At 47.6% G+C, this 15,403-nt stretch overlaps 1 protein-coding gene across 4 annotated transcripts in view; it reads left to right on the forward strand.

Annotated features, from left to right (window-relative positions):
• Positions 1-15,403, forward strand: part of LOC135898307 (endochitinase-like) — a 112,033-nt gene that overhangs the window by 70,556 nt on the left and 26,074 nt on the right. For all 4 annotated transcript variants that reach the window (XM_070539506.1, XM_070539505.1, XM_065427189.1 and 1 more), the window contains one exon: positions 3,456-3,659. In XM_070539506.1, coding sequence (XP_070395607.1) covers positions 3,456-3,659 — 204 coding nt within the window. The remainder of the gene's footprint in view (positions 1-3,455; positions 3,660-15,403) is intronic.

A 15,403-nucleotide genomic window follows, 5' to 3' on the forward strand; every position in this document is an offset into this window, starting at 1 on the left:
CGAAGAATTATCAAATCTCAGGAAAAGTACAATTTCTTACCCTTTCCGATATCAACCACCACACTACGTTCCCTTCTCGCGCACCCATTATGGGAAGGAAAACTTGACTACACTCTAGCAACTCCACTAAATGAGCTATACCGGTAAAATGTAGACGTTCTGGCCCTTACTAACAAAACCTTATTTGACCTGTTTGTTTGACTGTATTAGAGCTGCTTATGCTTCTAATTGTTCATTGAAATGTGTATGCTGTGTAATTGTTCTTGTAATTGCCATTTGTGATGGAAGTGTCTGATCGTTTCTTTATTTGCTGATGGTTACATAACTGAATCGTCGTGTCACTGCTGCTGTATGGGTGGCTAGAGCTCAGTCAAGCTGCGCAGATGCAGCTTTTATCTCTGGCCCCCTATTTTCGCACTAAGAATGTACTGTGTGCGGCGCAAATAAAACTTGATAAAACTTGATTGATTGATTGATTGGTTCATTGATTGATTGATTGATTGATTGATTGATTGATTGATTGATTGATTGATTGATTGATTGATTGATTGATTGATTGATTGATTGATACACTTCATATTCTCACCTGTACATACACATCATCACCGTGTTCGGGCCAGGTGGTGGGCCTCTCAGTCGAGAGAATAAAGAGGGGGATATATGTCACCGCGAAAATGCTGTCTGACAATTCATTTCTCAGTCGGTTACGCTGCCTCTGGATTTTGAAGTCGAGAATCCGATGGAACGATAGACGGATGTCATGAGGGTCCCTGTTGGAAAGGGGCGGTGGGTTGCGCCACCAAGCTCTTGTTATTTTATTGCCTAATGTCCTACCTATGGTAAGTAAAAGAAAAGAACAAAAACCCGTGAAGAATCACAATTGCCAAAGTTCCTGAACCCCACTGTGAACTTTGTTTTTGTCTGCCTCCGCTGTTGGTCGTTTCCCTACTTTTCTTCCACCAACCTTGCAATTGTCTATTACTTATTCCTGTTGCGGACATGTTTACTTCCCCCTGCTGTCACTGAATCCAAGGGCTTCAAGAAGGCCAGTGGTGCCTAAATCGACCCTGGGCAGATATGTTTACATTCCAATACAACATGCTCCATCGTTTCACTAGCTTTACCGCAGCAAGCACATGCTTCTTCTTCGTTGCTATACCTCTCTTTATAAGTGCATATTCTAAGGCATCCTGATCTCGCTTTGAAAAGTAATCAGCTTTCCTTCGAGTTATCAAAGATGTTTTTTTCTTATTTTGTTTTTTTGCTTAATTAGTTACTCACGACAGGTTTCTTTTCCATTGCCGTCACCCACGAGATTATCTCAACCTCTCCGACTTTCTCTTTGACGTTATTTGTTCCTGTGTCACGGTATTCGTAACAGAAGTACAGTCGGTGGGCATCGCGCTGGAGGTGATATTTAAGGTCAACTGCAAGGAACTTGCAGTTTGACAAAAAAATGTTATAACCTGAGCTGATGTACCACTGAGCCAATCATGTCAATATCGCAGAGCTGGTGATTGTATAGTTATTTTGCTAGCACTTTTTAAACAGAGCCTAACCAGATGATGCGTGCACCTGCTGTGGTGATGACGCTATGGCCGAAGTCCCACAACTCTGCCTCCGAATTTTTTCAGTGAACCGCGGGCAGCCGTGGGAGCCGGGACTCAGGCTTACTGGCTTCGCCAGGCCTGGAGAGCCACAGAGAGGTATCAAAGCACCACGGTAGCATGAACGTCTGCGAAAGGGCTTGAGGATGGGTGCTATGAGCGTCCCCTTTGAAACGGGGTGGTAGGTCTCACCACCAAGCTCTTGTTCGTATTTTATCTAGATTTCTACCTCTCTCTCTCTCACACACACACACACACACACTTCACTCACGCACGCACGCACACACACATACGCCCTCAAATAATTCCCAGCATTGCGCTTTCTGAACCTCTACTGGGAACTTTGATTTTTGCATCTCCGTTGTTCGGGGCCTCCCGACTTTTCTGTAATCAAAGCTTCAATCGTTTCTTACTAGTCTCTATTGCGGACATATTTACTTTCCCTTAGCTGTCTCGGGACTCAAGGGCTTCACCTAAACTGACCCGTGGTTAGATGTTTTCTAATTCTAATAAAACATGCACCATCGGTTCCCTTGTCGCGGCAGCCCGCGCCGGCTATTGTAGCATGGCTACATACGGGCGTGGCCTCCCAGATTGCCCGGTTGCACTGTTGCAATCTCAGATGTGCTGCCTCTTTTCATGTCATGTCAAAATTGTCATGCCTCTGTGCCGGTACAATTTAATGACGCCGTTTTTTTTTTTCAGGGACAAAACCCATTATATTTGTGAGTTCTTGTGATGCTTCCACTCGTATTCAAAGCGGTACATTTTGCGTGCATGCTTCTTTAAATTTACAATATCTTGAACTCAGCATTTTACGCTGTCCTATGTTTTGTTGCAGTTCGCCTCTAAATTTGGAGAAGTCAGCCCGTCTGAACTACATCTGATATGCTAAGAGGGGATGGTACCCGAACAAATGACTTTAAAGGTGTTGGCAAATATCTCAACTTCCACTAGCGGGAAACAATTCAAAATTTGCACAGCTATTGAAACGTGTTTCTGCAGTTTTTAAATGGAGAAATTTGTATATAAAACGTATTCATTCGAAAATTGTTGTTTTCGCTCAGTCAACTGCAACGACCACTGTGCAATTGTTGATTGAAATTTCACAGAAAAACGTTCACACATTGCAGAGAAAGTGTTCCTCCTGCAAGTCAAAGCAGCATTTTCAGAAATACTTATTAGGTTTTAACTGTTCGACCATGCTATTATGCCCTTGGGGCGTAGTCTGCAGTGTCATCTGCATCAGATTACTTTACGAAACCTACCCTGGCACTTGCTACAGCCTTCTTTCTACTTTAGCATGAGTGTTGCATTGTTTATTTATAGTGAAAATTGCAGCGTAAGCGACCTTTTTTGAACCTACGGCCACTGTTACGAGCGAATATGCATCAGATGCCCGATTTTTTCTTCGCTTGTGCTGCAAGTACAAGCGGGTCACTTAATGGACATGTTTTTCATAAGACTAAGTATTTATTGGTCCTACATTCGAGAAGCGGTGTTTAGGACAGATTCTGGGTACTATTCCCCCTTAGGCTTTCGTCTGTGGCTATGCGATTCTCCTTTTAGGGGGTAAGAATATCCTTGTATAAAAGATTTGAGCACTCTCCACTAGGCCTATGTTCTATGGCTACTACATCAAGAAATTTAAGCCAGACTCTTGATATCAAAGAGGAACACATGATAGTGAGGACCTTGGACCCACATTTACTGCCTCTCATTTGAGCAATTGGACAAAGAACGGACATGTCAGCGGGTATAGCAAGGCTCGAATTGCGAAGGAGAAGCTGCCTTGCCGCATGCCCACACTTTCACCGCCTCTTACTCAGCTCCAAATTCTGTGTGCAGGCTGAATTGGTGGATTCCGTGGGTGCCTCGTATGCCACGGAGGAAGAGGCCCACCTGGTGATGTCTCGCATGATGCTGACTTTCTCATTGGCGGGATTCTACTTCGACTTAGAACAGCCCAATCCACGGCACCGCGGACACCCACATCCACCGCTGCCCCGGGAGGTGATGCTTGAGAGCGCCAGCTACGTCGCATACCACCAGGTGAGTAACTTCACTCTTCTATGCAGTACATACTTACCTGGCGAAACTTACATACTTACCTGGCGAAGTTTTGCTAGTAGAAGAAAGTTTTTATTCTCTTATGCTTTTGCGACCTGTATTGAGGCAAATCGCTCACAACTCGTGGCTGGCTACAAGTTTCTATAACGTTTCCGAGAAATGTATTTCCTTGTCTTTGTGTAAAACTGCCAAAAAAAAAAGAGCTATATCCATACAAAGCTAAGCGGTACGCTTTCCACGTAAAGCTGCGCCGATCAGTATTTGAAATTGAGTTGCAGGTAGGGAAATCCTCGAGTGCGCTTCAGAGTTGCTATTCGGGTGTACTGTTCATACATGAGTGTAATTGCACTGTGCTTCATGACCAAAAATGATTAAGCCGAGCTAGCGTTCGCAATATAGAACGTACCATGAGTTGGCAAGCACAGTACGGCTACTTTGGAGGAGAACAGCAAAGTAACATTGAAGGGCTACTTGACATCACCCTTGGACAACATCATGAAGAGCTCTCGCTATCTCTACATGGCTACCTGAGGAGAACTACAGATTCTCAGAAACAATTACCCTATTTCTTCCACCTTTTGCTAGGGTGCTTTGATTCCATCTGTTAAGGAACTTATCGTTGGCCTGCCTAAGCATGTTATATTAAAAATAACATTGGCCTTTTACTGTAATGTGAGAAACCGGAAAAAATGAAGTCTGCTGAATAACAAGGAGGAGCGGTGGCCAAGCGCATATAAAATAGCATGCGGCGACATCCTTTCGGGGGGAACCCAAGGAAGCCTTCAAAATGACCCAATGCGTTGGCTTGTCTCGGAAGCTGGAAATATTACACGCAAAGAGTACGTATCTTTCAACAAGAAGCAGTGACTACTGTTGTGCAGTACCAGCTCGCAAGGAAATGGGAAAGCTGACCGCCACTCTTGTTTCCACTGAAATGTTATTGGTTGGCCATTTGCACGCGTGTTGCCAAGGTGTTTTAGAAGGAAGTAGTTCTTGCGGTGCCTGTGTCGTTTAACTGCAGCGAAATAATTTCCAAGCCCTTGAGTAGTCATTACGTGTCACCAAGGCAGAAGGCGATAAATTTAGTGGGGCAGATGTCAGTGTGTTTGGATGGTGCACAAACGTCTACAATAAGCATTTTGTGGACCAACAGTAATATTTATTGTGTAAGCGCACGCGTGCTCTTGCTTTAACTTAGACCCCTTTGTGGCTTAAGAAAAATTGCCATCGAAAAAGGAGCATCAGTGACACTTGCGCGTTTTACTGTCTCCAGCTTCATGCAAGGATTACTGGTAGTTGGATCGAAAACAAATATTAGCAATGGTTCAATAAAAACATTAAAATTTTGAAAGTTGCTAGCGGACACAATGGATGCGTTGTTTCTGCCAAAGCCCACACGACAGGTTGACTAGAAACACGTCGACCGAGCTTTGGAAAGTACAATTCATGCTGCGGAAAAATGCGGCTTAGTACATATCACAATAAATGCGGAAATTAATGCTATTAGCAATGAATCAGAGTTGTGAAGCACTGTACTGCAGCCACAGAGACATGTCATGTATCAGCGAAGCTCCTCTCTCACGCTTCCCCTCTAAATGCGCCAGGTCATTCAGTGAAGCTGCCGCGAAGTTCGCGCGTGGCGCTTGTGTGCATTCGAATGCGTATGCCTCAATATTTATTATTACGATATCATCGAGCGATGCTCAAGGGATGAGCCTCCGCGAGGACGACGACGAAGTGGGTCTGTGCGTTTGGCGCGAGCGAGTGTCGTCCTGGCGATCTGTCTCCAGTGTAAATAGCCTGTATATAGCCTCTTCAATCTGTGTCTTTCCACACGTAACATTCTGGTGGAGGTCGGTGATCCCCGTCCTCACCACAGAGCTCCGGAGTGGTCGGAACATCGAGCTTGTCACCATGCTTCCCGGTGACGAGACCGCCTCTGCAACGGCTTCGGCTTGTCCGACTGCTCCAATAATCACGGTCGCCCAACATCAAGACCCCGGTGTGTTCTCTGGCCTGGACGGAGAGGACGTTGACGAATGGATTAAGCTCTATGAACACGCCAGTGCTACACCTCCCAGTGCTAATAACAGGTGGGACCCAACGATCATGCTCGTCAATGTCATCTTTTATCTCGGCGGCACCCCACGCGTGTGGCACCAAACGCATGATGACCAGATAAACAGTTGGGATAATTTCAAAGAAAAGCTCAGGGAACTGTTCGGCGACCCCATTGGGCGCAAGGCTGCCGCGAGAAAGGCTCTTGCGTCTCGTGTTCAGACATCTACAGAGCCATACGTTTCATACATCCTCGACGTCTTGTCGCTCTGCCGCAAAGATGACGATACTATGTCTGAAGCAGATAAAGTGTCGCGTGTGCTAAAAGGCATCGCCGAGGAAGGTTTCAATTTGCTTGTTTTCGACAACGTCTCGACAATCGACGCCATCATTAAAGAATACCGTCGCCTTGAACAAGCCAAGAGCCGCCGTTTCACGCACCACACCAGGTGGCTACCCAACACTGCTGCTACGTCGACATGTGAGGGTCGACCACGTCAGACCACCACATGTGACGACTGACGACGTAACCCGTATTGTTCGCCGCGAGATCGAGGCACCCTGTTTGCCAGCTTTCTCCGCGACGCCTCCCAATCCACCAGCAACCACGATTGCGCTGATTCAGGCCGTCGTCAGACAGGCGTTTGAGAACATCGGTCTCAACTACGTGTGTTCATCGCCTACACCCACGATTCCCCAGTTGTCTAGCAGCCCTCCTCGTCCCCGGCAGTCCTTTTCTGCCACAGCGCACCGCAACCCGGCCGAATGGTGTACCTCTGAAGGCAGGCCGATTTGCTTTCCCTGCTTTCGCATCGGCCGCGTCGCTAGTCACTGCCGCAACCGATGGCCACCACCTCCTCGGGCATAAACCACCGCTCATTCCCGCCCCTTTGGACCTTCTGTTCCCTATGCCACCCGCCATGAACCCATTGCCGCTGATGCTCCTACCCCGAACCGTCGCTACAGCCACTCGCCCTCACCTCGACGCCATCAGTCTCGTTCGCCCCAACCCCGTCGCTTCTCTCCGTCGCTTATCGCCTCCCGGATCCAGCCGGAAAACTACCCACTGCAGCTTCTCGAGGTGAAGCTGCGTTGTCCACCCGGCCCTCATATCATCTGCTCACGTTGCACACGAACCAAAACCTTCTTGACGTTGACCTTGATGGCTATCCTGCCACGGCACTCATCGATACAGGTGCACATCTTTATATAATTGGTGCTGCCTTCCGACGACGACTGAACAAGCACATCACACCAGCGTCGGCACGCGTCGTCCGCGTTGCAGATGGCGGTACTGTGCCTACGATCGGCATTTGTACGGCACGTGTTAGCATCGCCGGCCGCCACACTCCTGTCCTCTTCACCGTGATTGCTAATTGCCCCCACGACCTCATTCTCGGCCTCGATTTTTTCTTCGCGCATTCTGATCTTATTGACTCCTCTGCCAGTACCCTTCGCCTTGAGTTGCCGATTCTCGCAGAACCTTCTGATGCACCCCAGTGCCGCCTACGCCCCAACGGCTTTATTCGCCTGCTGCCAAAATCAATAGCCTATATTGAACACTTGTCTTCCCCACCACTCCCTGATGTGGAGTACCTCGTCACTCCTCTGCCCGACATTCCACTACAGTATGACGTTACCGTGCCTCACAGTATACTTACTATTACTGCGAACCGCACTCGCATACCTGTCTTTAACTTTGGATTGGCAAAGCAAGATCTACCGCCAGGTATTTGCCTCGCCACCGTTGATTGTCTCGGCGACCATCACGTGGCAACTTTGTCGACCGATGCTTCTTGCGAGCTTAGCAGGCCCATCGTGCCAGCCTCGACCGCCGACCCCAAGATACTGAAAATGGTTTCGACGGACCTGCCCTCTGCGCAGGCGGAAGACCTTTACCAAGTATTATCGTCCTACAGAGATATTTCCGACTTCAAAGATCGCCCTTTAAGCCAGACGCTCGCGGTCAAGCATCGGATTCTTACTGGCGATGCTACTCCTATTCAGCGACGACCGTATCGAGTTTCTGCGTCGGAACGCCGAGTAATTAAAAGTGAAGTCAACAAAGTGCTGGACAAAAACATCATTGAGCCATCTTCAAGTCCGTGGGCGTCACCTGTAGTGTTGGTTAAGAAGGATGGCTCGTGGCGCTTCTGTCTAGACTGCCGCCATCTGAACAACATTACTAAGAAGGACGTCTACCCACTCCCACGTATAGACGACGCTCTTGACTGCCGCCACGGTCCCAGCTATTTCTCTTCCATTAATCTTCGTTCGGGATACTGGCAGATTGCTGTTCACGATACGGACAGAGAAAAAACCGCATTCATCACACCTGATGGTCTATAAATTTAAAGTAATGCCGTTTGGATTATGCAACGCCCCTGCCACCTTTGAGTGTATGATGGACTCCTTGCTCCGTTGTTTCAAATGGTCCACATGTCTCTGCTACCTCGACGACGTCATCTTTTTCTCGCCCACGTTCGATACTCACCTTGAGCGTGTAACAGCTATACTTGATGTATTTTGAAAGGCGAAGCTGCAACTTAACTCGTCCAAATGTTGTTTCGGCCGCCGCCAAATTACTGTTCTGGGCCATCTCGTTGACGCATCCGGAGTACAGCCTGATCCCGACAAAACTCGCGCTGTCCGAGACATTCCGGTTCCGAAGAGAGCCGCAGACGTTCGAAGTTTTGTTGGGCTATGCTCGTACTTTAGTCGTTTTGTTCAAGACTTTGCGGCAATTGCTAGACCCCTCACTAATCATTTGAAGAAAGGCGTACAATAGCCTTGCGGTACTGCAGAAGCCGCCGCCTTCTCTCGTCTCGTCACTCTTCTCTCCTCACCACCCATTCTCGCCCACTTCGACCGTGATGCCCCTACCGAATTGCGAACAGATGCCAGCGGTCAGGCGTAGGTGCCGTCGTAGCCAAGCGTCAGCGTGGCCAGGTTCGCGTTATTGCTTATGCGAGCCGCCTCCGCACACCATCGGAGCGCAATTATTCTATTACGGAACGAGAATGCCTTGCTGTAGTCTGGGTGGTTGCGAAGTTCCGCCTTTACCTTTACGGTCACCCTTTTTCCATAGTCACTGACCATCATGCTCTCTGCTGGCTCTCATCGCTAAAGGATCCTACAGGCCATCTTGGTCGATGGGCTTTGAGGCTACAAGAATTTTCATATTCCGTGGTCTACAAGTCTAGCCGCCTGCACCAAGATGCTGACAGCTTGTCGCGGTACCCTGATGACGACCCTGATTCCTCCAATATTACCAATGCTGCTTGTGTATTCTCTGTGTTGCAGCTGCTTCATTTCGCCGTCGAGCAACGTCGTGACGCCTACATCAGAGCACTCATCGACAGTTTTGAACACTCTCCGGCCGACGCCACTCTACGCCTCTTCGTCCTCCGCGACGGTACTCTGTACCGTCGTAACCTTAATCCGGACGTCTCTGATTTCCTACTTGTCATACCTAAACACCTCCGCTCAACCGTTCTACAAGAGTTTCATGACGCACCAATGGCGGGACACCTCGGCGTATCTTGAACCTATGACCGTGTACGTCGTCGTTATTTCTGGCCGGGCCTTGCCCGTTCCGTACGACGTAACGTCGCCGCTTTTGAACTTTGCCAGCGACGCAAGAAGCCTTCCTAGCTTCCTGCTGGTTACCTACAGCCGCTTGACAACCCTGCCGAGCCCTTGCATCGTGTCGGCTTAGACCTTCTCGGTCCACTTCCTGAATCTACACCAGGAAACAAGTGGGTTGCAGTCACGGTGGACTGCGCGACCCGCTACGCCGTAACCCACGCTCTTCCGACATGTTGCGCAACTGATGTTGCGGACTTCCTCCTGCATGATATCATTTTCATTCGTGGTGCTCCACGTCAATTGCTAACAGACCGTGGCCGTACGTTCTGAGCCAAAGATATTGACCACATCATGCGTGCCTGCTCACTACAGCATAAGTTTACCACCTCCAACCACCCTCAGATGAACGGCCTCACTGAGCGTGCCTTGGATATTTAACAGCACCGTGACGGCGTTTTTGCCACCAGGGGATAGTATTACACATCATCGAGCGATGTCAAAGTGACGAGCCACCGCGAGGATGGCGACGAAGGGGGTCTGTGCCCTTGGCGCGAGCGAGTGTCAGCCTCAGTTATCATTAGTATATGGACAGAGAACCATTCCTCACGTAGAGTCGCTTAAATACTTGGGTATCACATATGACGGAAAACTGAACTGGCGTTCTCACATCGAATATATTGGAAGGAAGGCGACACGAGCCGTAGGTTTACTAAGTACAGTCAGTAACCGACGCTCTGGTATGCGAAGTGACGCATTAATTATGATTTATCGTATGTATGTACGACCGATTCTAGAATTTGGTTGTGTTTTGTTCTCCGGAAGTGCAAAATATAAATAAGGCCCCTTGTTCTGTTAGAAAGAGAAGCTCTTCGACTATGTTTAGGTCTTCCTAAATTCGTTGCTAAAGATGTATTATACCAGGAAGCGCGCCTACCTCATCTTCAAACACGATTCCGCATGCTTACGGTTCAAACCTACTTAAGAGCTTATGATCCTTCGCTACGACGTGGACAATATGCATTTATTAGTGAACCAGGTCCATTTTTTGAGACCACGTGGTCACGGTTCCATACCCCGCAAGTTGTATTCGTGCAAGCGCAATTAGCAGCTTTAAATGTTCGCCTTAGAGAAATAATTCCGCTCCATAGGTCTCCGGGGCCACTGAAAATTGAATTTGCAAACATTTTTCCACACAATGCGAAATTTCTGCCCACAACATATTTGAATGGCCGTTTACAAGATTATTTGACCCATTTCAAAATAAACGTAATTGCGACTGATGCTTCTTCGTGTGAAGAGATGGCAGGTTTGGGTATCTACTCACCATCCCTCAAATGGTCTTTTTCACTTCGCCTACCAGATTACACATCAGTGTTTCATGCCGAACTTCTGGCAATAGTTCTTGCCTTGCAGAAATTACCCATTCATATTACAAGAGTTATTATCGTCACAGATTCTCTCTCTGTGTGCAGCGCACTTACTGCGTCTACAAAGTCGCCAACAGGAAACACGTTTTATTCATTAGCTCCACCTCACTTAAGTTTAGTGCATATAATATGGGTCCCTGGCCACCGAGACATTGATATAAATGAAAAAGTCGATTCCTTAGCAAGAGCTTCTTTAGCAGGTCCTGTGCTATTTGTGCTGCCGGCAACTGCGCACATTACTGCACTGTCACAGCCATCACGGTGTACTTCAATCACTGCCTTGACACAGGCACCCTCCCTAGTTCGTGGAAAGATGCCAGGGTAATTTTTATCCCAAAGCCAAACAAACCACTCAACATTTCTAATCTCAGGCCTATATCACGAACCTCTTGTCTAGGTAAAACACTCGAACACGTCATCCTCAACCGACTCAGTAAATACATGGAGGACAATAATCTTTATCCATCAGAAATGGTAGGCTTTCGAAAATCTCTCTCATGCCAAGATATCATGCTTCGAATGAAGCATGACATCATTACACCTAATAGCAGTCTAGATACGCAAGCAATTCTCAGTCTGGACCTCCACGGAGCTTTCAATAACGTTTCACATTCCGCCATCCTCAGAGAGCTTAATCTCATTGGGGTTGGCGGAAAGACATATGACTACATATGTACCTTCTTATCCAACCGTACCGCAACGATACACATAGGCACAGAGCAATCCCTTTCATACGCTTTAGGTAGCTACGGCACGCCCCAAGGCTCTGTGCTGTCCTCTTTTCTTTTTAATCTTTCTATGATGCCGATGGCGCAAGCATTGCGGTCTATTCCCGATCTCAAGTTTTCACTCTACGCCGATGACATCACTCTTTGGATGACTGGCGGTTCTGATGGAGAGATTCAAGACACTCTACAGGCCGCAGCAGACGCCGTCGTGGCTCATGCCGGGGCTATGAATCTCACATGCTCCCCTCAAAAATCCGAGCTGCTTCTTCTACCATCCCACCGTGGTGCCGGAAAACACATGTCTAGTATAGAGGTAATCCTAAACCACATCCCTGTTACTTAGAGTGGACAGGCTCCGGGTGCTCGGTTTACACATTCAAAGCAACCGGCTCAACACATATATCCTACATACACTCCACACCACAGTCGATCACACCCTGCGCCTTCTAGGGCGAGTCTCCAATAAACATGGCGGTCTAAAGGAGGCCGAACTTCTCCGCTTGACTAAGGCCTTCGTTATCAGTAAGATTACATTCGCAACACCCTATCTACATTTCCTTCAATCAGAATCAGATAAGATCGACACTCTTTTACGCAATATATACAAATTCGCTCTGGGAGTCCCCATACGTACCTCCACTGATAGGCTAATGCTTACCGGAACTTTCAACACACTAACTGAACTCACAGAAGCCCACCTCACATCCCAATATAGCAGACTTTCTAACACCGCAACAGGTCGACACATTCTACAAACTCTTTCTATCACTCCGGCACCCATCATCAAGACTAAATACACCATTCCACTTCACATACACAAGAACCTCTGCATCCCCCCACTTCCTAAAAACTGTTTGTGATGTTTCCTAAAAACTGTTTGTCCGCTGTTTGTGATGCACCGTGTGCATCACAAACAGCGCAGGAGGCAGCGAGCAAAGGCTCTCCAAAAACAATTCTCCACCTCTAAAGACGTGCTCTATGTTGATGCCGCCGAATATGGGAATAGAAATCATTACGCAATATCAGTCATTAACTCTCACGGCCAGGTCGCTGCGGCCGCCTCCATTCCTGGCCCTTCCTCGGAGGAGGCGGAGGAAGCGGCCATAGCCCTGGCCCTCACTATTCCAAATTCATCAGTTATCGTTAGCGACTCCAAAGCAGCCATACATAACTTCGGAGCGGGTAGGGTCTCTAAGGCAGCCCTTTCTCTCCTCTTGGCCCATCCTTTCCATCAAACTGTGGCATTAATCTGGACTCCCACGCATGCGGGCCTTGCCGGAAACGAGGCGGCTCATGCTAGTGCCCGAGGATTTACTGTCCGGGCTCAGGCATCAGATGTGTCGGACCTCGCCACGGAGGAGGCGCCGTCTACAGCGCGGGATCGAATTATTACTTACCACGACATCTGCACACACTACCGATTAGACCGCTTAACCTTTCCGCCACTCATGGGCAAATCCCCGCGTAGGTGTGAAGTTCTGTGGCGACAGCTGCAGACTCGCACCTTTCTGTTACCTTACCTCCTCCACGGCATTCATCCCGCCATTTACAGTTCTCCCTCTTGTAAATTCTGTGTCTCTCCCAAAGCAGGCTTAAACCACATCATGTGGGGGTGCCCTAAGCACCCCCTTCCCCCTTTCCTCAAGCAATTAATATCTAGTGAGGAGCAGTGGGAGGCTGCCTTGCGCAGCTCCAGGCCCGATCTTCAGGAGGCCATCCTGGAGTGGGCTGAGAGGATAAAGGAGGCCTACTTCAAGTAGTTCCTCCCCCACCCTCTATTCCATTGCCCCGTTCCCTTTAAAGAGGGATAAATAAAGTTTTTCATCATCATCATCATCATCATGGATCACTTTTTATTATCATGCCGGCGGTTTTCTAATCATCGAAAACTATGTCTAGAAATTCCAATTCAAAATTTAGGATTACCTTTAAGCAGTACTGTTTTACTCTCCCTTGGAGCAACAGTTTTGGCATATAGCCACAAGAACATTTGCCTAGCCCTTTATAATTTCCTATATGGCACAATAAGAATGCCTTGTTAATAGTTTTTAGTTTGAAGAATTGATTTATTTCTACTGCAGTTTAGAAAATTCAAAAAGTAAAAGCACAAATTCACAGTTCAAATCTTACTATTACTATTCATAGTTTAAACTTTTTTAAAACAGGGTTGAAGTGCCTCAGACAGGATGGCCAGCCTGTCTGAGGCACTTCAACCCTGTTTTAAAAAAGTTTATACCACAGTGTGCCATTCCATCTGCCAGCCCCTTTCTTGTTTTTGATATTCATAGTTTAACTTACTCAAGTGTAAGTACATCCTTTTTTTAACATTCCTATCAACGCAAGGCTTACTATAGTATTGATCAATACTTCATCTCATGTATTCATAGTTTATTTTACATCTTGGATTATTTGTGTTCCTTTCTTTTTTTGGAGTTATTTATTTATTAACCAATTTGTTTTATTTGATGTATTGAGTCATATTACCACCCGATTCGTGGCCTATCCCCCTCAGTCGGTTTGTGCCATTACCTGAGGCTTCATCATCATCATCATCATCATCATCTGTCTCCACTGTAAATAGCTTGTATATAGCCTCTTTAATCTGTGTCTTTCCACACGTAAGAATATGACCAGCAAAACTTTTTTGTTGGGCTAGTTGGTGCATTACTGGAGTACTATAGCGCCAAACAGACGACACAGGAACACAGACACAGACGACACGTCCGTGTCTCTTCTTCCTGTGTCGTCTGTTTGGCGCTATAGTACTTCTGTAAGAATATGACGCTGGTTCAATTCCGCACAAGCACCGGAGAAACGTTAAGTTTTTTTCTATTGAAGAGGTGGCACATATTAAGTGGCACACGGTTACCCAAGCTGTCGTCAAAGAGGTTTGATAAAGAACAGCACATACCGAGTGTCGTAAACCCAGTGACCCAGGTTAGCTTCAAATGGTTAATTGAAGAGCAGCACATAATCAGTGCCACATATGCTGTAACATTAGTTGCGAAATTAACTAATAAGCGGCACATAACCATTACCACATAACCAGTGGCCCAAAATTGTACGGGGTCTGCTTTCGAACCCTATTCTGTCAGCTAAGAAAGCTGCTCTCAAAAATGCATTAACTAGCTCTGTGGGAAGACCATATAACGGCAGACTCGTTTAAAACAACACGTGAGAGGCGGCGAATAAGTGCAAGAAAAGGGACGTACTGTTCAGGTGGGTTCTTACAGAGAAGCTTGTAAGGGCTAGTTCCCCCTGCATCGTGTCCGTGTATCGACACGAAACTCTAGCCTGCTGCTCCGGCAACCTCTTTAGACACCACTTGCGTTCGGGCCGTGGAGTAGGTGCCATGATTGACGTAGCCCTACTACATTAAAAGGACGTTATATCACCAACCAGTGATATGTGTCATGCGTTCCGTGAAGTAGAGATTGTGCCGGAGATCTGATCAGTGCCCTTCGGACTCACGATGGCTGGGCCGCGTGCGGTTGGTCCTTAGAAGGGAGGGAATAGAAGGAGCAGGGACTTTCCCAGAAGCGCGAATGGGCACTCAAATTTTGCAAAAGAACGGCGTTTGCGAGCCTATTAGCGCACCCAACCCATGGCGAAGTTGAAACACGCGTTAAGCACTCCCCATACGTGTGCCGATCCAGAAGCTAGTGCAATGCTGCCCCGATTCACGGCGACGTGAAGCAGGTGATAGCAGTCCGCATACGTGGACTGATCCCGAAGACAGTGCAATTCCGGGCTGACCTGCGGCGTAGATGACGCACTCACCATACGTGGGTCTACCCCGAAGACATGCAAATGCCCAGCCAACCCGCGGCAGAGGTGAATCAGGTGTTAGGCACTCCCCCATGCGTAGGCCTATCCCGAAGTTTGCGTAATGCCAGGCCATACTGCGGCTGAGATGATGCAGGTG

This window comes from Dermacentor albipictus, chromosome 5, assembly GCF_038994185.2.
Source record: "Dermacentor albipictus isolate Rhodes 1998 colony chromosome 5, USDA_Dalb.pri_finalv2, whole genome shotgun sequence".
Lineage (NCBI taxonomy): Eukaryota > Metazoa > Arthropoda > Arachnida > Ixodida > Ixodidae > Dermacentor > Dermacentor albipictus.